Genomic DNA, 26128 nt, shown 5'->3' with positions numbered 1-26128 from the left:
TGAATGCACAGATCAGAAGGTAAATCATGTATAGTGTGTACACATGAATCGGCAGACTGATTGGAAATTCAGCCGAAGGTAAAATCATTGTAGATTCGGAAGTGTGTACCCAACCTTATTCCTGGAGAGTCGAACAAGGACAGGCAAGTGTAAGTTGAGTACAGTAAGTGTAGCCTTCCTGTCTCCTTCCTCTACCAAGCCCTCCACTGTCTTCCCACCTCCTCAACTCTGTCTCCGTTTCACCCTTGTGTCTCGTCTGTCTACCCCTCCATTTAGATTGTAATTTCCTTTGAGCAGGGCTTTCTCTCCTCCTGTTTCCACCACTTTTAACTCTGCTCTCCAGCTACTCAGCCCACCTCCTCTTGGACCTTCTGCCCTCCGACTCCTCTCGCTTTTCTCTGTTCCTCTCAGTGGCTCTTAACCTGTCATCCGCGCCCACCCTTTTGGGCTCAGGTTACCAGCCTGTACTGATTATCCCGCACCTTCACCCTCTCTCTCTAGCTGTGCTTTAAGCTCCCAGAGTTATAGTGCTTACCCTTACTTATACTGTGCTGTTTCACCTTGTACTGTGCTATTGTTTGTCCTTGTACGGCGCTACGGACACTTTGTGGCGCCCTATAAATAAAAATTAATAATAATAATAATAATAATATTATGTCAAGTTGCTGTTTTCTATGCGGATTTACTACTTATCATTTCCATTTGGACTACTGCAGGAAAGAAGCTTCTCAATGGATTTCTAAAGCTGCAAATGACAAATGTTGGTGGTGTTGATATTTGATTACATTTTATATGGAAAATGTGTCTTTCGTATTTATAGGTAACACCGTCCAGACACTATTCTCTCTTGAGTATATAACACCTCAATACATTATATTGTGTATGAATAGGGTAATGCCATTTTGCTTGTATAACTAACAGCTGCATCGCTAGGCTATCGGTGGGCGTTAGTCTACTCGTACTGCTGTTTTAGGTTTGGCATATCTTGAGATAACTGTGACTCAAAATACACATGTGCGACAACACCATTTGCAGCACAATTTTTTACGTGTACCTTTACAGAGCTCTGGGGAGTTTTGTACAGAATGTAGCACATATGTAATAATGCGGACATGTATGAAAGTAGTTTGCAAAAGAAATAAATAGCAATGGGGGAGCTCAGCAGAGCGCCTTACCTATAATGCAGAGGATGAAGGATACTTGTGTCTGGCAGAGCCGGACTAACACACTGGTCTTTTTGGGCTGTAGCCCCGGGGCCTCGGGGGAGCCGGGGGGCCCGTACAAAGATTTGTACTTAATGCCGACAATCGGGTCCCATTCATTCAAGTTAAGCAGGTGAAGCTAACAGCAAATCTGATGCTGTCAGCTGCCCTGCTGTCAGAGCGGGCACGATGAGCAGCGTGCTGTTTAGTGAAGAGGTCTCATAAGACTATGACATAGATCACGAGACCTCCTCATTGACCAGCACGCTGCGCACCGCGTCCGCACTGACAGCAGGGCAAGAAGAAAGAAGAGGTGTTGCCCAGAGGACCAGGTAAGTTTCTATGTATGGGGGGAGTGGAGATCATACCCTGGGGCTGAGGGGAAGAGGGCGGGGCCTTTACAAATTACCGGGGGCCTCTTAGCCCAGAAGCCTATATTGGCTTATTCCGGCACTGGCGCCTGGTGGCCAAGCTTAGAAAAAGTGTGGAACCTATTTGTGGGACATCTAGAGAGGTAAGTATAGCTTGCAACAACAAAAAATGGTTGTAATAAGGCACTTGTCATATACCGGGCCAAGCCCTGTGTAACGTAGACGTAAGATGCTATTTAAGAACATTTAAAAAAAACTGTCAGTGCAGTTTATATAAATGTTGGGCATTGTTGCCATTTATTTTAATTGTTTTTGCACAGTATATCTGTGCAACCATTTTTATAGATATCCTTCATTGTGCCTAATTCTGCAGAAAGACTTAATTTTACTGAATATACTAGAAGCTGGAAGAGGTAAAGACGGTGCATATCTGGAGGTGCTCCTGATTTAGTTGTAGTCTTTTTACTACCGCAACGATACCACCAGCATGGAGGTGACAGTAAGTGGAACTTGGTCATCACTTTTAATGGGATTGTTTACTCCATCAAGTGCTTTAACATCTGCAGGCATGAGCTGTCCAAAAATATGCAAAATGTGACTGTAACATGAAATTGCAGAAAGTAAACTAGGTGACGTTGTGCATGAGCGAATTGCGCTGTACATCTACATTTTTCCTTTTTATAAATTTCTCATTATCCGACTCCTGGGACAGAACAGTAAAGATTAGGCTGAACATCCACCACTGACGCGTTTTGGGAAGTTTCAAAATAATTCCACTTGTGAAATGCGTCGCTTAAATCTTCAACATTGTGACTGCTGACCGTTAAGTCATGAGATGTGTGCTATATCATCCAGTTTCCTTATGGTGACTTATTCATGGCACAGAAACCGATAGAGAAATGTAATTGTCTATGTTGTGGGAATACATCATGCTTAAAGAGGTCTCTTGAGTTGGCACTGAGCATATTCTGACAGACGGGCTGACCTCGCTGGTGGCATGCCTCTCGCCTCTTCTCTGCTGCTGCACTGGGCAGACAGCCTTAATCAGATGCCTCTTGAAGGTGTCGCTTAGGACAATGTAAATAAATGGGTTTATGCAGCTATTTGCGTAGCCCAGGCTTATGGCCACGTTGTAAGCGTACAGAAATATCACGGTAGGATCTTCTACTTTGAGGTGCACCAGCTGTAGTATGTAATACGGTGCCCAGCAAACAAAGAAGGCAGAGCAAATTGTTACCGATGTCCTGGTGATCTTCTTGGAGCGGACTCGGAAATTCCTCTGGGGTAGAGGGACCACCATACACGAAATATGCTTCTGGATCTTGATGTAGACAACGCAGATGATGAGAAGAGGAATGACGAAGGCCAAGAAGAACTGATAGAGCGTGTACCAATAAATGTCAATCGACAAGTTGGGCAAGATGATGCCACAGCCGGCATTACCATCTGGAAGCTCGATAAGTTGGGTGTACATGAAAACCGGGATGATGGTGACAAGGGAACAGAGACACAACATCAAGATTACCATAGCTGCCGCACAGGTGGTCCTCACGTAGGAAGAGCGAATGGGGTGTACTGTCGCTAGGTAGCGATCAATGGACATCGCAGTGAGAATATAGGTGCTGGCAAACTGGCTGTTGGCATCCAAAGCAGTGATGAGTGTGCACATGGTGGCACCAAAATGCCAGACTCCATTGCCCAGTAACTGGTGAATTAAAAAGGGCATCCCAAGTAAGAAGAGAAGATCAGTTACTGATAGGCTCACAATGAAGATATCGGCAATGTTGTGGTTTCCTTTTGGCTTTTTGTTAATGGTGTAGATGACAATGCAGTTTCCAATAGTGCCCACCAAACATATGATGCCAAAGATAACCGGAAGGATGATGCTGTCATGATCTTGTCTTCTACTGAACACTGCAGAGACAAACAAACATTTTCATTAACACAGGGGCTATGATCAATACACTAATAATCAGAATACATGATAGGTGCACATGTAAAAACATGCAAAAAGCACAGTAACCAATCAGATTGTACATATCATTTCTCTAGTACATTTAAGAAAATTAAACTGAAATGTCTCCTTGTTTGTTATGGGTTACAGAACTTTCTGCAAAGTAGCCTACACACCAGCTATCATAAACATCCTCAATCTATTCATCCTTAATATAGTAAAAACTTGAGGACATGGTCAAACATTGTTAGGGGTACTGAATAAATCTGATTACAAAACATTCTACCAAAATAAAACACTTCCACAGTACAAACTCATATTCCGCAGTGTTAAGATTCACCTTTATCTGGAGAGCAAAAAAACTTTTTTATTGTATAACACGGCAGATTTGACAATGAGTTCAGTACCAGCAACATATAGATTATATTTTTAGACTATGTGCTGTTTTACTGGTGTTACCGATGGGTATTTGAGTTGCACACATAAAAAATGACGTGTGGCCCCTCCCATTATGTTTATCCAAACAACGGATTGGCCAGAGAAAGATGGACACTGCTAGCCAAACAACATGACAGAAACTAGAAGTATCTCTTGATATAACATTTAATAGTGTTTGGTAACATTCCATCTGTGAAAATACAATCAAATTCACTGCTGGAAAATTAGTGGAGTAACATTTATTGAACACGTGCTAAGCATTTGGCTGCAGTTTAGTCGGCATGCAGTACCTTCTCTCAGCCACTAGGTCTAGGAGTGCTCTATAAACTAGGGAAAAGCGTTTTGTTACAGGAAAAACGTTTTTACACGCTCCAAGAGGCAGCATACAGTACCACGTGTAAACTAGGCCTAATGCAATGAAGAGGAGGATATATGAAAAACAATATAACACAGGTAAGAAAAGTATGGATAACTAAGTATAGTCAACATTTATATTTTTTTAGATAAACTACAGATTATTTGAATGCATATTACAGATCATACTCAAGCTGAGTTTCAAGATACTGTTTCATTTTGGGATTTCATTCCATTTTAATGATGTTTGGATTACAATTCCTTGTTAAATCAATGTCTGTCTATCAACAATATTTCCAGGGTTGGATAAAAATATTTTTATGAAAGACAATCTCAAATTATACATTGTGCTACAGTTTTAACGTAGACTCCAAATACACGGGTATTTTTACAGGATCCCTTGACATGCATGACACACGTTAGCTCTCGTTTGAATTAATTAAAATATACACCAGATTTTCTAAAGCTTATCTCTGGCGATCTAGAGCACGTGTTGACTTTTTCACAGACAGAAAACAAACAGAAACCTCACATCAATGTCTTAGTTCAGTTTAATGCATGACACTTGCAGTGACAAGCCACGGGGAGCATGTGACAAACAGGATAATGTCACACATGCTTATTAGGTACATAGATGGATGCCAAATATAAGGATATGTCTTTGTTATTTTAGACTAAACTGAAATGCCAGAGAGGAAATATCACACATTGCATTATAAAAATGCCTATATGTAGTATGTCTCTCCTGACCGTGCTTAATAAATGCCGTGTGATGATCCAGAGACAAAAATTAACTGTGAAGCGATGAACTGCGGACAGCGAAAGCTCTGAGATCCACACCGGTGGAACGGGACCGAAGCTGCAGCTGATGAACGAACGGCCTAACTCGCGGAGACAGGATCAAAGGTAAGTATGAGCACGGACAGGAGTCAGAGGAGATGCTTCCTATCAGGTAGGGAGACCTGATGATCTAACACCCGTAGAAAGGAGGAGGACCCTTATAAAAGGAACTGGCTGGTGATCATCCAATCACCGTGAAGCAGAGGTTTTAAAAGGTCCCCGGGGTTGCGCATGTGCAGAATGCTTGGCAAGATGGCGTCCGAGGACAGAGCAACGCCAGGCTGTACAGCAGATAGCAGTAACCAAGGGAAACCCATGTATACAGGGCTCAAAATGGAACTAAACCGGTGAGATGCGTGATAAAGATCTCATGTGGAACTTGGAAATATACTGGTTAAGGGCCCTCTGACCCTCGGATCCATTCCTGACAAAAATCCCTTTTCTATACAAAATGCCACCCCTGGTCCATTACACAGGATGATGGATAGATAGATAGATTAGATAGATAGATAGATATAATTAGTCCAAACCGCAACAGTATTATATAATAGAGATGCCACATTGCATTAATAGCCCCTACAATATATTGATAGCCCAACCAATCGAACATTACATTAATATCGATCACATTTAATAAAGAACCACACCATAACATTGACATCCCCACATTTAAATAAATACCACCACCAGATCCCATACAACATTAATGTCCTCACCAGCCTCACATTACATTAATACCCAAGCCACATAATATTAATTACCACTCTAAATATATAACGAAACAGCAGCGATATGCTATTTAAGTTTTTACTAGAAAATATAATTTCCTAAGAATATGGGTTTTTGCTCATTGATTTGTACATTACCATTACTATGGGACCAGCTCACATAACGACTGCCAACTTGTGTACCCAATAGGATCGCTTTAAATTCTGCAAGCTCAGCCAGCTGTGTTAGCAGTACTCTCCTCTGTTGCCTAATTAAAGCCTTTTTGATGCGTATCGTACTACACCGTGGCTGATGTACACAAGCCAAGCTTCTTGTACCGACGCTGAGCAGAGACCTTTTCTCATTACATTTTATTAAAGGTCACGCATCTCCAGAGGACTTCTCAGATGTTAACATTTGTCCCGCCATCACAGCTATTTGCTTTTATAGCTTACCAGAGGGCATAGTGTAACATTTCCTGATATAAAGGAACAGCAATACAAAAGTACAGTATTCGGTTATGTAAAGGTTAAAAAAAACAACTTTGATATGAGCCAAACTCGTCTAATAACAGATTGCAGCAAGAAGCCCTCCTTTGTGTGATTGCTCCCACGGCTGGTGACCAGGGGCAGGGGGGCATCTCCCCCGCAGGGGCAGGGGGGCACATGTCCCCCGGGCCGGGCCGGGCCAAAAAAGATAAATTCGGGCCGGGTGTCTGTAATAGTGACTGGCCCCTCCCCTGGGCCAGCCACATTCTCCAATTGTTCGCGGCGCAGATCTCCGTCCCTTCAACTTTGACCTCCTCCTAGTGGCCCATGGGACGCGCACCACGTCATAGGTGCTGTCCCATGTGCGAACAGATGAAGAACTGCACAGCGCACCGATGAACCAGGTGAGGGTATGTTTGTGTCAGAATAATAAATTAATGTGTGTATGTTAGGGGGGCAGTATATGAATGTATGTATGTATGTGTGAGAAGGGGCCAGTGTATGAATGTGTGTGTGTGTGTGTATGAGGGGGCCACTATATGAATGTATTGTGTGTGTGTGTGAGGGGGGCCACTGTATGAATGTATTGTGTGTGTGTGAGAGGGGTTAGTATATGAACGTATTGTGTGTGAGAGGGGCCACTATATAAACGTATTGTGTGTGAGAGGTAGGCTGTTAATTTAATCGAGGAGTGCAGGTGGGGGCTCATTATTGGGTGATATTTTATTTGTGGGGTGACGGTGGGGCAATTTAATTTAATAGTGAGTCCTATGAATTTAAGATGGAGTAATTGGACCTTTAATTTAATGCTGGGGTGGTGAGCTATTAATTGTGGGGTTGTTTGGGGAGAATGAGGTCTCTTTATTAAATGTGATTATGAATTATTTAATGCCTGTGATTGTTGTGGGAAATGGTAATATTTGTTAAATGTAAATGCTATTAAAATTATTGCTGGGGCTGTTTGGAGGGAGGGAAATAGGTTTATATATTAAATGTGGGTGCTATCAAATGTCAGGGTTGGTTGGAGGGAAAGAGATCTATTTAGCAAATGTGAATATTATTATTTTAATGTTGTGGCTGAAGGGAGGCCTAATTATAAAATGTGGGTGCTATTGATTTAAACTGGGACTGGATGGAGATTTCTTAATTTTATATACCCATTTTTTCTCCAAATAGGGCCTCCAATATTCCAGGATCCAGACAACCAGCAAATGAGCTAAAGTAACCAGCAGACACAAGTGGTGACAGTGACAAGAACAGGTAGGAGAGAGCAGGACAGTCTGCCAACTGTCCTGAATCTGGTGGGACAGTCCCGAATTTGGGTGACTGTTTCACTTAGGACAGTTGGGAGGTATGTCCCGCTTCACCGTGTACTGCTCGTGTACAGAACTGTGTGCACCTAACAGTAGTGCACACAGTATTGCCTGTGTATGTGTCTAAATAGATAACCATGTTACATCATAGGGGGTTACCCTGTCTAAAGTGTCCAGGCCCCCCAGAGCCTTAATCCAGCTCTAGGCCTGGGCATAAAAATATATATATGGATTAAGCAACACAAAATAGCCTCTTTTTATATATATATATATAAATATATATATATATATATATATATATATATATTGTACCAAAAAACACCCTTTAAGGATGGGCCGTTACTTATGGGCCAGTGCTGTGTGCTTGCCCCCCAGGCTATAGTCTGCCAGCCCTCCCCTGCCCATAGGGCTACCTTGGGCTGGCTCATTGGGCCACCTGCATTTGCTTTCCCTTTAAAATGTTCCTACTAGGCTGCTGAGTCGAGTCTTGCTCCCCAGGCTAAAATTTACCAGCCCTCCTCTGCTGATGACCACAGGGGCGTTCGACAAAAGTACAAACGTCGACCTCAAACGGGAGGAGGAGATAGAACGCCCCTGGTTAGATACACAGTAAACTAATATAACCCTTTGTTGGTTATCAGAGCAGCTATGTTAACACAGGAGGTCATGCATTAAATATCCTTGCTCAACGGAACAGAATATCTCTCTAGAAAGGTCCATCCCACCAGATTTGTACTTAGTATATTAAATGCCCTGGTGGCACCTTCAGTGTATGCTACAACAGACTTGCTCTATAGCTACGCCTTTATAACTCCCGCTATTATTAACAAGTCAAACAGCAAAGCAATGGCACCATTGTGGAAATGTTGGTACATGAACAAAACAACACCGTGACAGCTCTAAAGTTAGCAAAGACTAATATTGTAGAACTGAGAGGAATCAAGCAACCTGCCCACACACAGCTAGATTTTGGTTATTGAATTTGACCAAACTGACCAGCCATGTACAGTGATTGGCACCGCCCTGGCCTGTCTATAAGAATTTGATCCAGCAAGATGACAAATCTGGTTGGTTAAGGATCCACACAGCCCTTTGGGGCTGTTTAAAAATGTTCAGGTTTTAGCCGCGTTACTTATCACAATGATAACAGATAGCGTTTCAGGAAATTTTAATAAACAAGTCATGTTGGGACAGCGCATCCAATAGGAGGGTGTCCCAGTAATGACTTTTTTCTACTGAAGACTCCGGGTTCTGATGCGGTATCTTTACTGCGCATGCGTGACTTAGGATTTAGCCACAAAATGGCTACCACTGCTATCTGTGCCTCACTGGTTTCTAGTAAATGGATAGGCTACATTATTATTTAAAATATTGGGTCAGGCCACAAAATGGCTGCCAGCACTATGTACAGGCGACAGATACATTTTAAATGACTCGCTCATTTGAAAACCATTTTCAATAATGACGACTCGCCTTTACAGCAATGGAAATGAGGTAATTCGGCCTCCCCAGTATAGCTGACATTTTCCAGGGCCTGAAAGCTTCTCCTCTCTTTTTTTTTTTTTTTTGTAGAAAAGATTTTATTATTGTCTTATCCACAGATGAATATTCCAAACAAAACAAAGAGTCGATTCACACAGATTGCAAATGACTGACAGCTGACAATTAACTGTAATTGTGAAAATTGCTGAGACAACTTTGTACAAAAGGGACTGCAAATTATCTGTACAATACGGCACATCTCATATGTGCAGCACTTAGAAAATGATTTAGACCAGACTGCGCTGTCTCTTGTAGGCAAAAATTAACACTTGTGTAGCCCACCTTGTGGCCAGCTATGCTCTCATGTTTGCAGGCAAAACCTTTGGACCTAAATAAGAAAACCTGTAAGCCACCACATCATTTTAGAGTCTGGTTTCAGCCTTAAGTATTTTAAAGTTTGGGCAGCACGGTGGCTAAGTGGTTAGCACTTCTGCCTCACAGCACTGGGGTCATGAGTTCAGTTCCCGACCATGGCCTTATCTGTGTGGAGTTTGTATGTTCTCCCCGTGTTTGAGTGGGTTTCCTCCGGGTGCTCCAGTTTCCTCCCACACTCCAAAAAAACATACTAGTAAGTTAATCAGCTGCTATCAAAAATTGACCCTAGTCTGTGTGTGTGTGTCTGTGTGTGTATGTTAGGGAATTTAGACTGTAAGCTCCAATGGGGCAGGGACTGATGTGAACGAGTTCTCTGTACAGCGCTGTGGAATCAGTGGCGCTATATAAATAAATGGTGATGCCGCTTTACTAAATACGTTTCTCCCTAACCCCTCGCCACACGTTGTGCAAGGCTTCAGTGAGGATCCCTGTTAATACATTTTTACCACATATCTATAATTTGCCCATCCTTGGTAAGCGGCCAAGATTGGAAAACCCAATTCTTCTTTGAGTTCCTATACCAGAAGGGGGAAGGCGAAGATCCCAATCATTACATTGCAGAAGAACATTATCCTCCGAGGGTACAGCAGGGCTTCTTACTGAATCCCTGCATAATGGCGGATAAGAGGGAAGGTGCAGGCCACCTTCTTCCATTGGTACATGGTCCAGTTGTGGCGCTCCTGTGCCTATTGTAGGAACTTTCGGCGATGGACAGGGGTCAGCATGGACACTCTGACTCATCTGTGGCTACTCAGCCCCATACGCAGCAAGCTGAGATGCACTGTGTGTTCTGACACATTTCTATCATAGCCAGCATTAACTTTTTCAGCAATTTGTGTTACAGTAGCTCTTCTGTGGGATTGGATAAGAAGGACTAGCCCTCGCTCCCCACACGCATCAATGGGCCTTGAGCACCCATGAACCTGCCGCCAGTTCACCGGTTGACCTTCCTTGGACCACTTTTGGTAGGTACTAACCACCGCATACCGGGAACGTTTTGGAGATGCTCTGACCCAGTCACACATCAACTTCAAGAATTGTCTGTTCACTCGCTGCCTAATATATCCTCTCCCCTGATAGGTGCCATTGTCACAAGATAATCAATGACATTCACTTCACTTGTCAGTGGTTTTAATGCTGTGGTTGATCGTTCTATATCATAATGTCCCAAGTGGGCAGTCCTCAAGTTAAAAGCTCGGTTTTCTCCTGAGATAGATGAATATATGTTTCTCTGATTTGCAAGATTCTTTTGAAGTCCCAAATAACCACTGTGAAGCCAATTTACTTAATGACGGACTGCGGATGGGAAATGAAACGCTCTCAAAAAAAGTTTTTTAAAAAAAGTACTAAAAGTAATTTTAGGTAATTAAAAAGTTAAGAAAGGTTACCATACAATTATATCGTAACTAAAAGACTACTGCCCTCCTATTAATGATATCATTCCCAAAGAGGATGGATTTTGTTTTCAAAGACTAAGTTAATAAAACAAACATAAATTATTATTTCTTTATAGTTATAAAATAAATGGTGATCATGATGTATTCTAAAATTCTAAAAATGATTCACAGTTTTAAAACACCTTGCTGGTTTTGATGTGGCGTGAAGTAATGTTTTCTGTGTGAAGACCTTAATTTCCATTTCCATTCTGGACTGTGCGACACTGGAAGCGGCACTTGTTATGGCTCCGCTGCTGTCCACGCCAGCAGACTCTCTACATGCTCAGGGCCGGGTGCATTAGTCGTCATGGCAACTGAGTTACTGAGTTAGTATAGAAATGCTAAAGTTGTCTCTGCCACACAAATGTATTATGCAATAAAAATTAGGGTCTGCAGCTATGTGGCTATGAGCGGGGAAATAAATGGCTTTAATTTTAGTGTAAAATAAGAATGAAAATGGGACAGGCTATACAATTTATTTCCCATTTTCAGTTTTAATGCTCGAAAGATCATCGTTTAAGGGATTAACTGTTAAAGGGACGGGTGATAGCGAAACAACTATTGAACTGTGTTTTCTACTAGCGACTATATACCAGAGGAATCTGTTGCACGCCAGTGATTATTGAACTACAGGTCCAAACATGCTTTGTTAGTCAAAGAAAATCTATCTGTGTCTCTGGGACTACATCTCCCAGTATGCAGCTCTAGCCTCAGACTGCAGGATCAGGCAGTCACACCAAATACCTGCAAACTACACTAATGCTATTTGTAATTGTTACTCTGCAGCAGGCATAATCATTAATTATAAGGCATCCATGCAGCCTCTGTGTTTTGTAAGTGTCCCATTTTAAATGCTAACAGTTTTGACAACGTTTGAAACAGAAGTGCTCCTGCACCTCCTCTCGATTTCCCAGGTTTGTCTAGCAGAAGTGCTACACACAAGTGATATGTTTTGCCCTCCCCCGTCCTCTCTCAGTGCCACGATCTTGTCATCATGATGCGGGGGCAAGGCCAAAATGTCAAGGACCCCTATTAAGTGGGCAGGATGAGGCTTGCTCTTCCAGGGACCTTGGACTGCCCAAAATGTAGAAATCTGGACATTCCGGGAGAGAACGTAAGAATGACAGATGCGGTATCTCCTATCGTCTTTAGCCCATCCTCCAGCCTTAACTCGTGTGTACTGTTGTTATTTGCAGTGCCGGCTCGCCATTTGGTGAACTTAGCTCAGGTAGGGTCACTGCCAGTCCTGTATTTTACCGGCCTGGTCTATAGAAATGAGAACCAGCACCAATGTTATTTTTGAGGGAAGAAGGCTGGTATTTATTCCAGAAAAGGCGGCAACGGTTTGGAATCAGAATCGGGTATGTGTCAGGTGCCGTCTCCGTGCTCTCCACAGGCGCCGGAGATGGACACCTTCTCTCCGCATTCCTCGTCCTGTTGCCTAGCAGCAGAACTCTATCTCTACTCACCTGTCTGCAGCCAGCATGTCTAAACCGCCTAAATCTCCCTAACCCAATCAGGAGGCACCTTAGAGTACTTAAAGCAGCCTCTGACACATGTCTAGTGCCAGAGTATTGGTTCTAACCAGCTCCAGCATTTAGTTTATATTCCCGTTCCTGACCTCCTGTGTATTCGACTCCTTGGCTTGTTTGACCTCTCTTCCGGATATCCCTTGTACTTCGCTGCCCGCACTGGTATTGACCTTTGGACCGTTCCTGACTACTCTTGCCTACTCTCCGTGGTACCTCGCTTCCTTGGTTTCGACTCAGCCTGTCTGACTACCCTCTAATCGCTGCACTGGTGACTTCCTGGGAGAACCGCGACCTGCACATCGCACGCAGCAAAGCCCAAACCTCCTTGCGGGGGTCCCTGGTGAACACCGGTGGTGCGTTAGACTCCGCGCCTCTCAGGTTAGTAGCGCTAATACCAGTCAGTGATATTCCTTGTGTAAAAGTGTGACAGTATGTCTATATTGACATAACATTTTGCCAAAAGAGGAATGGCTGGAAGTGGCCTAGTTCCATCACTGAACTAGTGACGTCATTGAGTAAGAGTTACGGTAAGTGAGCCAGCAACTCACCACGAAACACTGACATCAGGGTGCTTTGCGATGGAAATTGGTTCAGCATACAAGATGGCCGAGGTGTCCATCTTGTATGCTGAACCAACCATGCTGAACCATGGTGCATAGGCGAGAGCTTTAACGGAGAACCAGACGGAAACGTTGATTTAATTTAACCTATGTCTGAAAATGTCTAAATAATTTGCTATTGTAAAACTCCCACAATTGTTCCATCTAATTAACCGAAATTTCAGTCCATTAGGGATTTTCAGAAAAGGATCTCACACTTGTATTATTCTTAACAATTAACAACAAAAATACACTGTAATCTTTTTATAACCCATGAGAAAAATATTAAAAACTGAGACCGTCGAATGTACGATCCCAATAGGCAGCCAACATAATATACTGCAAACAGCAATATATAATATGATTATGGGATGTATGTAGAATTTAGCTATGATGTATATAATCTATGTTCCGGGCCTTAATCTCTGCCCCTGAGGAATATGCTAAAAATCAAAGCAAATCCTTGTCTTTGTTCTTCTAAACCCATTCTCAGCTTTAAACATGTCGGAGTGAAGCGTCCGCTGGCAGCGAATGGGTTCATTGGGATTTTCTGACACAGATTCCCCTTGTATTCTATTTAATAATTCACCATTGAGGGATTTAAGATTAAGAGGCCCTGTTACGAGATGAAAGGGTGTTCACTGCATATATTTATAGCTAAAGCTTTCCTGAGTTATGAGCAGCAGATGGAAGTTGTCCGTGGCCGTTAGAAGTGGGATCCAATGATCCAATGGGAATATTTACATACGGAAAACTTTTTCCTGCAGAGGAGAGCGGCTTCACGGGGCAGAGGCGGAGATAGCGAGCTGTAGGCCCCCGGTGCAGGGAGGAGGGAACAGGGCCCAAATCCGGGGGTGGAAGAATAATAAAGTTTGAAGGAAAAAATATTTTTGAAAACAAAAATGATTTTATTTATTTATTTACCAATAAAGCTTTTTTTTCCTTAGTTGACGCCCGGCTATTGGCATCCTCTTACGATAGAAGCAGCGGTACTTGTACCACCGTGGCTCACGGTAAATAGAATTCCCCATGCTTTTCCGGAGGTAACCTTGGTCAGGTCGCTGCTTCTAAGAACCATTGAGTCAGGAACCAAACTTTGTGATTCCTTAACCCATCACTGGACCCCCTGGCTGTCAATGACCTCTCATCTCAGGAGAATTTCTTCTTTAGCTTGGAGCTAAGAGCTTAACTGTATTTATGTAACCGATTCAGTAAAAAAAAAATCTAAAAAAAGCCTAAATGGAGATTTAAGTAGCTTATTTCTTCTTATGAGTGCGAAATGTATGATCCTGTCTTGTGCTGTAATTAGGACATCACATACACTTGCTAAAGTACTGACACTTTGGCATTTTCACTTTTCATTGTCTTACATCATAGACTCAGGACGGATTTATTCTGGAATTCTCACCTCTGATCAACACAGCACACTCTATAACGTCAAAAAAAAACAAAAACTTTTTTTTCACAATAAGTACAAATAAAAAACAAAAACAGATGAGAATTGATTTTATGCTTTCCCACTTTTGCTAATATACACCTGAATTAACCATGCGGTTATTTTCAGAGGTCAGATAATTAACTGATTGGAGTATACTTGTGTTGAATTATAGTGTTTAATTCATTTCACAATGAATACACCTGTTTTCAAATAAGAGCTTCACCATGAAGATCAAAGCACAATTAAAACAAAGCAAAGAAATTGGACCCAGTTTAATGAACTTGACCCTTTGGCCGCACTCGAAAATATTGAAAATATGTTTTGGCTCAAGTACCATGATGGTGCGTATTTTATAACTGTTAAGCTTACGGGAATTAAAATAAGCCATAAAATGACTTTTCTGGCTATTCAAGTTTAACGGTTTTATTTACAAAATGGTTATAGCCCTTAAAACGTGTGTAAACTCCATTTTTTCGCTATAAATTTAGCATGGGACCGTATTATTCATGTTAGGCGTTTGCTGCACTTTTGTTCACAACCGCCATCGCAATAGAGAACTTCCCAATCCCCCCGCCCCCCAACAGGCAGCACGCCCCCCCCTTCCTTGGAGTTGGCATGGCGTGAGTGGAAGTGGACGAATTGATTGACGTCTTAGGCCGCATGGTGAAGGGTGATTACAGCTCTGGCTGGAAGGGAAATAACTTATCTGAATGAGACTAAAATTTCTTTAACAGTGGCCATCGATCATCTGTGCACGTGTGCGGACTACAGAACATATACATTTTGCCACAGTGTTCTCGGCTAAAAAAAAAATATACGTAGCTCCATTACTAGAATGAGAAGAGCGTCGAAATGAACCAATAGATAACATAAGAAATATAAGTAAATTCATACCGGGAAGCATAATGGCAGGAGCATAACGCTATAGGATGCTTATGTGATTCAGGGGCTGGACAGAGCGAGATAGACACAAAACTTGCGGAAAACATGCTGCAGTCTGTAAAATACCTAACAGGACAATGATCCAATCCCTAAAACTTTGTGCACAGTGGTTAGCATTGCTGCCTCGCAGTGCTGGGGTCCTGAGTTCGATTCCCGCCAAGGCCTTATCTGTGTGAAGTTTGTATGTTCTCCCCGTGTATTTTACTTCGGTTTCCTCTCAAACTCCACAAACAGGTTGGGTACGAAATTGAAGACAATGAACATGTTCAGAATGTTGACAGTCAGAATGTCGACATATTTAAAAGGTTAACATTCAGAATGTCGACATGTTCGCTGTCGACATTTCGACTACATCCCCCACAGACATACTGGTAGGTTAATTGGCTTCTGACAAAATGAACTCTAGTGTGTATGTGTTATGGAATACAGATTGTAAACTGATGACTACATATTCTCAGGGCTGCATAATATGATTGGTGCTATGTAAATAAACAGTAATACAGTAATAATAATAATGCCCAGAGACCCAGTCAAACCCAGATTGATAATCCCATTGAGAATTTGTTGAATCATTTTAAAATTAACGTTCACCAACATTATCCATCCACCCTGATGGAATCCGAGCAATAGATCAAAGAATATTGGGTGATAATGTTATGTCCAGATGTGTAAAGCTGGTAAAGACGTCCCTAAATAGACTCACTGCTGAAATAGCAGCTTAAAGGGCTTATACCAAGTATTAAAACAGGGGTACTGACATTACGGTGTTTCGTGTTGACCGGTGGTAATAATTCCTGAATTAACCCATTTTGATTCCATGATGTAAGGAAATACAATTTGAAAAATGCCAACGGGGTGAATATTTTACAGTCATTGTAGCTCCACAACTGGATTTATTTTTCTTTCATATTGTATTGACTTGGGAAGCTGTGCATTGTTCAACAGCAGTACTTATAATGAGAGGACAATTGATTATAGGAGAGATGGAGAGAGAGAGAGAGAGAGAGAGAGAATGAGCCTGCCCCTCACATGCTATTGGCTACTCTCACTGTCACTCATTTGTCTGTTATGGATAGTGCACCAGCCCAATACTGCCCCCTCTGGTGAGCTTCTTGCCCAGCTAGTTGATTGACTGAGTAATATTAGGAAACCAGGGAACAAGCACAATTAGTGATACAGTGGCTATAAAAAGTATTCACCCCCTTTGGAATTTTCAACATGTTATTTTTATTATTTCATGGACCCAAAATTAAATCAGGAATTCTGAAACTCTGATCAACAGCAAATACTCTGTAATGTCATTTTTTAATAAAACAAAAATACAGCTCTTAAGCTCATGCAGAAACATGAAAACTGGGAAAAGTTACTCTAGTTCCTCCTAGAATCATAAACCATCAACTAAATAAGTCTGTATTGTGTAATATATAGTACAGCTATGTGAATGCTTGGGGCTTAAGGTTCTCCTGAGGGATTTCCCATACATTGGAGTACCATGCATAAAATATGCAAAATTACATTTAAAAGTGACTCTGGCTTTCCCTATACTGCCCCCAGGATTCCCCTCCTTTAGGAACTGTTTAGCAGAGCTCGTCACAGTGACTCCAGGAGAAAACCTCTGACCATGACGGGTGACATTATCAGCCAGAACCAGCAAGCCTTTACTTTTTGGGGGGGAAATTCGATTCGACACGAGGTGTCTCCGGGAACATCCACAGAGATTCATCGCACCGATGTTGCGGCAGGAATCTCCGCTATTTTTTCCATCGCACCCCAGAGAGGTGCGCAGAAAAATGAGCGGAGCTTCCTATCGTAAGGGACGGCTGTGTACAGCGGGCATCGCGGTTAGGTCCGCGTGCCACATCGTCGCCAATTCAATCTCCCCCTTAGTTGTTGTTTTTTTATTTTTATTTTTTTAAATGACTGGAATGACTGCAGCCAAATCAGACATATCTGGACATTTTCTCTACAGTTTTTAGTCCCTATGCATGTGGGCATGTTCACTCCCTTTGCTCCTTATTCCTGAATTGTTGTCATACAGCCTTGTGTCTCTTCTACAGAACAATCCCTGAATCCCCCTCCCTACTTCCCTCTACCTTCTCGACCCAGTAGGACACTGCTTGTTTGTATGGGCTTTGCAGTTGCTGACCAGCGATGTGCTCGGTGGTGTACCTGGCCCTGACGCTGCGGGAGGTGCGCTGTCTCCTCCTTTCAAGGTCTGATCTTTTGAAGCTATCTCCCTCCGGCCAGTCTTTGAACTGTGCTTTATGTTTTTCATCAATAGGAAGCCTAGGAGAGGGTTTGGACGGAGCAGAGATTAATTTTTATTGTTGCTGCTTCATGTTTGGTAGAAGGTTTAAACGGCGGCTCTTATAATATGTAAGCTCTGGTTAAATGAATCTGACTTTCCAGCCCGACATTGTTTCTATGTGCATGAAAAGGTCAGAGAAATATACATTATCTGCTATATTTGCACTGAGCCAGACTGCAATGCTGGTTAATCAGCAGAGAGCGGACCTAATGGAAATCAAGTGCAGTCTGCATTGTGTCCATGAGCGATGTATCCAGCTGCCAATATAGAGGGAGGGAACAGAGAGCTTAGATCATTCCATATGGAGATTTTGGCATCTGGTGCTACGGCATACCGTTGGTGATGGTTAATCCGATGCTTTTAATAACGACACTGAGTATAAAGACATATATAATCCGATTGCCATAAAAGCGACATTCAGCTTTGTGAATTTAAAGCGCCAAGCTTAACCCTAACCCTTAAAATAAACCGTCAAGGTGTGGGGTCCTGCCTTTGCTGCTTTAAATTCACAAAGCTGAATGTCTCTCTGTTTTGTGTTGTAAAACGGAAGTGCCGGCAGTGCAGGGAGTACGGAATTGATAGCAGTCTGCAAGTTAATGTTTTCGGATATGTTCTGTGTCTGTATTCATGTAAGTCAGCATTTCAATCAGGTCGCTTTTATGGCAATCAGATTATATATGTCTATATACTCAGTGTCGTTATTAAAAGCATCGCAGCAACGTATCCACCGCCGCATATTTGCCAGCTCTCCGGGAGAGTCCTGAAACACGTGTAGGTCTCCAGGAATAGCAGGTAATTCTCCCGCATTCATGAAGTGGGCAGAATGGGAGCCTTAATGACCACACGTCACAGTGACGTTTTTTCGTTGCGGGGGACGGGGTCAAAATGACACGATTGATATCGTCCCGGCCCCCTCCAACCTCCCACCACGCCCCCTGATCGCCATAATAATTAAAAGCTGGCAACTATGTGCTACAAGCAACCTTACTCGATATGTTCCTGAGCAGAAATCCCCATGATTACACTACAGGAAATAGCGCTCTGAAGGGCAGATTCAGTGCCTCAATGTTCAGGGGCCTGATTCATTAAGGATCTTATTAAGTTAAGATCCTTAATGAAACTTCTTATTTCAGTCTCCTGGACATAACCATGTTACAATGCAAGGGGTGTAAATTAGTTTTCTGTTTTGCACATAAGTTAAATACTGACTGTTTTTTCATGTAACACACAAATATCAACTTTAAATTTCAGTCTACAAATAAGCTATCAAGTATTTGTGTGCTACATAAAAAAACAGTCAGTATTTAACTTATGTGCAAAACAGAATACTAATTTGCACCCCTTGCATTGTAACATGGTTTTGTCCAGGAGACTGAAATAAGAAGTTTCTTAAGTTAAGATCCTTAATGAATCAGGCCCCAGATGCGCATGTTGTCGGCTATTACGGTAAGAAATATCAGCTCAATTTTCTGCTCACTACGGATGGACACAAGGGTAATGAGCGGAGATTTGTGTAAAAACTCCAACGCAATGTGTTTACACGGACTGTTCCGGGGGACACATCTCCGCACCTGGCGCCAAACTGAGCTTGCCCCTATGAGGTGTGAGCAAAAATGAGATGCGTTTCCTAAATGAAGCATCCCGCAGAGACGCATCTTGCGAGGTTCCGTAAGAACACGTCGCAACTTTATTGAAATCACATTAAAGAACAAGTCATTCAAAATGGAAATATATTAAAAGAATGTAGCGTTGTGAGTTTATTAAAATCCTCAACAGAGCGGCTGATATTGATCTATACATGAGATTTCATTTAAGCGCAGGCTGCTCTAGTGCTTAATATCCTCTAGAGGCAGTATTATATTATATAGACATTTATAAAGTCTTCATAATGTACAGAGGACATAATCATTATTACAACTGTTCTCCTTTTAAATAGATATAATGGATCTGATATCACAATTCAATTTACGAACTTGAGAGTAAACAGCATCTTGGGAATCACCGTGTATATTTCTCTTATGTGCAACTTGTGGCTTATACTGTACTATAAATTTCTCCCTATAGAATGTGCTGTAGTACACGGTCTAACACACATCACACATCACACTGACCACTGACTCAGTGGTCGATCTTTCAAACCACCTAAATGGCGAATTTGAATTGGACTATCATGAATATGTACAAGATCCTGAGTATAATACAGGGGATTGTGGCTTAACGAACTAGTCTTGGTACCTTAATTATCTGTGATTTTAAAGTCCGCTTTCTTGTGGTCTCAGAGGCTCGTATTCAGTTGAACGCAAATTGCGTCCGTGGCGTATAATACGCTTCTTTACTTCTGCGCAGGCGCACAAACCATTAATCCCAAAACCAGAGGTTTGTGCGCCTGCTTAGATGTCAAAAAGCAGTAATTTTTTGCCTAGAGCGCAATTTAGCGTTTAGCTGAACGTGAGCCCCCCAAGGAGAGTAATGAGTAATCTTCCAAAATGCAGAATGTACTGGCCAAAGCAATGTTTATTGATACAACCTTCTCCTTCAGAATAAACAGTATTATAGAAGGTAAGCATTCATTAATGGTAACTGCCTTAATGACACACCGCCTGACTTCAGACAAGCACATAGGCAAACCGAGGGGGTCCAAGTACCTGGAAACCCCCTCCTTCCGGGGGCACTGTATGCTTGAGGTGGCTGGACCCTGCCCCAGGACTAGCCACTTTGCAGCTTGTGTGCAGATCGTTTCTGTCTGCAGCCATCTCTCCCTAACAAGTATTGAAAGCAGCAAGAACAGGTAGGAGAGAGCAGGACAGTCTGTCAACTGTTCTGACACACTCAGGACTTTGTCCTAATTGTAGGGACAGTTGGGAGGTATGTCCCGCTTCACACGGCTCTGCCCGAAAAGGGAGAGCTGTGTGCCCCTAACAGTAGTGCACGCTGCATTGCCCGTGTATATGATGGAGATAGGAAGAGTTGGAGAGCAGCCAATCACTGTCTAAAATTATAGCCCTGCCCCCATGCATGCTGGCCACGCCCACTGGCGGCGTGGCGTGGAAACCCCTCTCTACAAATCCTGCGTTTGCCCCTGAAGCACACCTTAACTATGCGTCTACAATATACTGTGACACTACGTGCTTTTCTCACAGGAAGTGATTACATGAGCCGCGTATTATACAAAACCTTCTTTCAGTCATGTACCATACAAACCCTCACAGCGCTTAATTTATAGAGACTCCTTTTTATTATCTTAATGCTAAGAATTTGCAGATGAATAGGTCATTCAAGTCTCTAGATGTCCACAAAATAATGCACAGTTCTACCTCCCCCACCCTGATAGACACATAGGGGTAGATTTACTCTAGTTTCTGTAAAGGGATAGTGGAAGTGTTGCCCATAGCAACCAATCAGATTGCAGCTATCATTTATCTAGTACATTCTAGAACATGATAGCTAGGATCTGATTGGTCGCTATGGGCAACATCTCCTTTATCCTTTTTAGAAACCTTAGTAAATCTACCCCAAAGGAATATATTCCACACAGCATGTTAATAGTCTTAAAACTGGATATATTTTCACCTTCTTACACATTTTCTTCCAATGAGCATGTTGGTATTAGAACGGTAAATGTACATATCCCCAAACCTCCAATTTTATGTCGGTATAAATCTTGGTCACACTTCCTACATACGACTGACAATATAAAGGTTTGTCAATCATCCTGCAAACCTTGCTGACAATTCCTGCAAATCTCCCCGACAAATCTGTCCCCTCTCTTAAAAAGCCCAGTAGACCCCCAGCTAACATTTCACTGTGCACAGACAATCATGCACCTCCTCTGTGTGGAATAAGTAGAAGGGGATTCTGAATTATGGGAAAATTGTGAGTTAGATTAACGAGATTAACAATGTCAATAGGGGACAGTGGTGGGCTGTATATGACAGCAGTCCTCAAATCGGTTTCAAAGTTTGAAAATTTGTGACTAACTCTCGAAATTTAGATGGACTGAACAATTGGAGCTGAATTTAAGCAACTTGTCTGTCTGAGTTCTACCAGGTCCACGCTCAACTGGTTAGTATAATGTAGTATTTATAATGTTAGGGTAGTACGGTGGCTCAGTGGGTAGCACTTCTGCCTCACAGCACTGGGGTCATGAGTTTGATTCCTGACCATGGTCTTATCTGTGTGGAGTTTGTATGTTCAACCCGTGTTTGCGTGGGTTTCCTCCGGGTGCTCCTGTTTCCTCCCACACTCCAAACACATACTAGTAGGTTAATTGGCTGCTATTAAATTGACCCTAGTGTCTCTCTCTGTGTATATTAGGGAATTTAGACTGTAAGTTCCAATGGGGCAGGGACTGATGTGAGTTCTCTGTACAGCGCTGGTACTGCACTATTATAAATTGTCAGTAGTGAGAATTCAGTTCTCAAGGTCAGTGGAAGCAGGAATGGATGTGTATCTCCTTCTTTAATTGGCACACAATTAGCATTTGCAGCTAATTACACAAGATGTTAGGAGGAAGGCTTTTTTTATCAAGCAAGAACTGAGGAACATTGGATCCCAGCGCCAGTTAGTTATAATCCTGATAACGTCTGTTTTATCTCCCATACCGACTGAAAAATGTAGAGTACATAAACACTGAGGGGGGTCTGAGCTTACAAGAGCCTGGAGACACTTCTACCGTGAAATAACTAGTTCTCTAATACAGCAATTATCTGCCATTATGTATAAGATCAGAATTCTTAATAAGCACAGGCTCCGAAATTAAACAGCATTTTTTTTGTGTGTGAAGGGCAATTATATTGCGTTACCAGCAGATGGAGTCCCCGTACCAGTCAAATTGGAGTCATTGCAGTCACATGGGCCCAGTTGGACCCCATTCTCCAGCTCCGCCATGTTTATGGAGCCCTAAAACAAATAAATAAATACATATTTGGCAGTGGTGTTTTCCCAATTCATAACAAACATAATTTAAAAACTGTTTAAATGCAACATTTTAAATTATATCAACAGGCTCTATGCTGACATTATAAAGAGGACTTGTTACCTACACACGGTGGAGGCATCCATTAGGTGGGCTGAGCCAGCATGCGGCCTATCGACTTGCCTGTAACATCACTGAGGTACAGCCGGATCAATATTCACTTGACATATTAAGGAGGTCTTAGTTCCTAGTGCAGTGTTGGCTAACCTGTGACACTCCAGGTGTTTGTGAAACTACAAGTCCCAGCATGCTTTGCCAATATATAGCAGCCTATTGCTGGAAGGGTATGCTGGGACTTGTAGTTTCACAACACCTGGAGTGTCACAGGTTAGCCAACACTGTCCTAGTGAATTGATAGGGACACCTACTGGTTATAAGACGGTACTACACTTTGTGTAATTAGATGCTTACTGATGAGTGCACGACAATGGAACTGCTTATGACACAACATAAATGTATTTCAAAATAGGAAGCAATAGTTGACATTTAGCATTTTTTCATACTGAAAATCTGAACTCAAGTCAAATAGGTTGTAGTATATTTGTAAACATCCATAATCTCACACAGAGATGGACAAAGCTGTGGTGAAATATCAAATTTCATGGCGGGAGAGGCCGCTTGGCAGAGGGGCAAAGCTTCGGTCATGCCGCACTGTATTTGTAAATTCCACATTGAAATTTATAGTCTATGAATAAGGCTGGAATGACAATGGCCTTAATACATTGTGCTCTGTGGTGCAGTTGGGGTAAAATACACCAGAATTCTGGGAAAGAACAAGAATGGTAGGCAAAATCTCACCATACAAACGTGCATAATTCCACACCCAAATATTCCGTAGAACAGATTTAAACATTTTGTTCTGACCTTTGATCCCAGCCTTTGCTTCGAGATGAAACAATATTCTATGATAAACTATTTGACCTCTGTGTTTACCGAGTAAAACGTGCAATGTGTGTAGGAGGAAGAAAATAATATCTTGCAGCAAAACAAGGCTGCTATCAGGGCAGTTTATTTATTGATCAAAGTTAGTTTCTTGGGATATGTAATGGACATTCAGAAAAATATAACAGCGTTCAATGAGCAACTTGTAAATGGTTTTCTGAGTGAACACAGTTGTTCTGACGTTCAGGGGCTGGATGTATATGTCTGTGCCTGGACTGGCCACCCCAGGACATTGATTTTATTTCTATTTAAGCCACTACTATGTGTTTTTTTCTGTATTATTTGGGTCATTGTCCCGTTTCTCCCAAGTTCTCCTGTAGGTCTCTTCCGGACCTCAGGTTTTTCTGCAAAATGTGTTTTGCTCTATTCATTTTGCCCCCTATGTTGACAGTTTTCAATCTCCAAAGGCAGAATTGTATGTTCAAGATTTCTACAAAATAACCCCCCCCCCACACACACCAACCACCCCTCCCTGCCCATAAAGAGTAAATTTGGGAAGTGCCCGGGATACATCTTCTCCCATCCCTAGCATAGAAGACTGTACCACTGCCAGTTTCTATAGGCCCTCCTCGTGGCACACATAACAAGTGTCCCTATCACACGGATGCTCTTTAAATGTTCTCTGATCTTCACGATGAAGCATCTGTTGGGAACTGTGGGACCTATCACCGGCCGATAGATTGACTTGGAAATCATTCGAACCACTTTCACTGTATATAGGTGACCTGCAATCAATTAATTATGTCACCTGAAAGATGACTGATTGCATTAGAATGATGGCGTGTATTAGCAAAAGAAGTGACTACTTCTATAATCAATTCTCTCTGATTTTTATATGTAATTAAGAAAAGGCTTTAGAGATTTTCTTCCTTTGACATGACAGATTGCTTTGTGTGGAACAGCCAAGATATATCCATTGTGATACCATAAGGTAAGGAAATAACATGAAAAATGTGAGAATACTTTTTATAGCCAGATATTCAGACATGTGAAAGGGATAAATGAATATTTTCTATTAATTTACATTTAGTTGGCAATCTCCTGAGAGCTGTAATGAGGAGTGGGTGGTATTATTCACAATACATACTGAAGACGACTAAATTAAAGAAGATTTGTGAAGTGTAGATAGGGGTGTACAGACATGAGAGGGATTTCTTGTTAGCTGAAGATTGGGTCAGCTCCATGTTGCTGGCGGGGCTCTGGTGTTGCAGTTAATCTACCCCTGGCTCTTCCCTTTTCCACTTGTTACTCCTTGACGTCCCTGTGGCCCATATGCCGGCACACAGCAGTGTGCAGTAAGCAACTTTAGACTCTTGCTTTTATTAGCCAAAATTGTTTTGACATGAAAGACAAAACAATTCTTCCATAACGTATCTTGGGGGCTCAGTTCCAATTTAAGGCATACACCAAATTCTTCAAGGTACTACATCCAGACTCAGTGAAGACGCAGAGTATACACTCTAGACGTGTGGACAAAGATAAGTATTGGTAAGACAAGTACACCGGTCTGGTGATGTACTTTATAAAGGCAGTTTCCTAATTCCTAATAAAATAACGTGCTGGGACTATTAATACCTATGTCGTTTTATTGTGTGCAAAGAAATTACTAGAAAAGTTCTTCTTTATTCATTCCACTGAATTTAATTTGTGCTGTGTCTGTGACTCTCTTAATCCTTGTAACATTCTCTGCAGGAAAAGGGTACAAATCCTTTGCTAAACTCTCTAAATGATGCATTCTGCGTTGGGCGTTTAGATCTCAGCAGTTGTATAACGACCAATTTACCTGTAGATATCACTTGGAAAATGCTCTCTAAAAAAAATGCCTCACAGTCACAGATAATCTGACTAGTCCTTTTCATCCGGTCTCTCAAAAAATGTGCATATATATTAGGATTAGCAGGGGATGCACTCAGTCTATTTATAAAGCCCCTATGTGATGGTGATTAACCCTTTGACTGCTGTATGGGCTAAAACCCATCAGCATCACATAGGTGACAATTTGATCTGCAATGCATCAGCACCTCTAGTGAAAGCTAAAATAAAAACAAAACAAACCACACAACAACAAAAAAGCTGGATATGGTTTCTCCGAGAGACTTCAGCATTGGTGGGAGAAGAATATTTCTTAAGCCCAATAATTCATATTGCAAGCATTGACTCCCTTCCCCCCTCTCCCCATACCATACTGGAGAAACCCCACAGCAAAGTCAGACTGTAAATACCTTGTGAGGATGCTGCCGTCTGGTCCTCTGCTCTTCTCTGTGAATGAAGACAAGCAATTCCCTCCGATCACAGCATTACTGAGCCTATAGTCAGGTTTTTTTTGTGTGATCTTGGGCAGAGTGAGATGCAGGCAGCCAATGGGGGCACA

The 26128-nt window shown here is 42.1% G+C and overlaps 1 protein-coding gene across 1 annotated transcript; it reads right to left on the bottom strand.

The window, feature by feature from the left end:
* Positions 1 to 212: 212 nt before the first annotated feature.
* On the bottom strand, positions 213 to 26128 carry LOC142097427 (melanin-concentrating hormone receptor 1-like). Its single transcript, XM_075179256.1, has 3 exons — positions 25980 to 26128; positions 22643 to 22739; positions 213 to 3487 (listed from the first exon to the last, which is right to left on the bottom strand). The coding sequence occupies exons 2-3, from the start codon at positions 22725 to 22727 to the stop codon at positions 2448 to 2450; spliced, it is 1125 nt and encodes a 374-aa protein (XP_075035357.1). The 5' UTR covers positions 22728 to 22739; positions 25980 to 26128; the 3' UTR covers positions 213 to 2447.

Source organism: Mixophyes fleayi, chromosome 7 (genome assembly GCF_038048845.1).
Source record: "Mixophyes fleayi isolate aMixFle1 chromosome 7, aMixFle1.hap1, whole genome shotgun sequence".
In the NCBI taxonomy this organism is placed as follows: Eukaryota; Metazoa; Chordata; class Amphibia; order Anura; family Limnodynastidae; genus Mixophyes; species Mixophyes fleayi.
This window is presented reverse-complemented; position numbering and strand designations above follow the sequence as displayed.

Excerpts from the sequence above, each read along its gene's own strand:
- LOC142097427 (XM_075179256.1), bottom strand. The coding sequence starts at position 22,727 with ATGGCGGAGCTGGAGAATGGGGTCCAACTGGGCCCATGTGACTGCAAT. Across the intron at positions 3,488-22,642 it reads TACGGGGACTCCATCTGCTG|TGTTCAGTAGAAGACAAGAT; the intron begins GTAACGCAATAT and ends TTGTCTCTGCAG.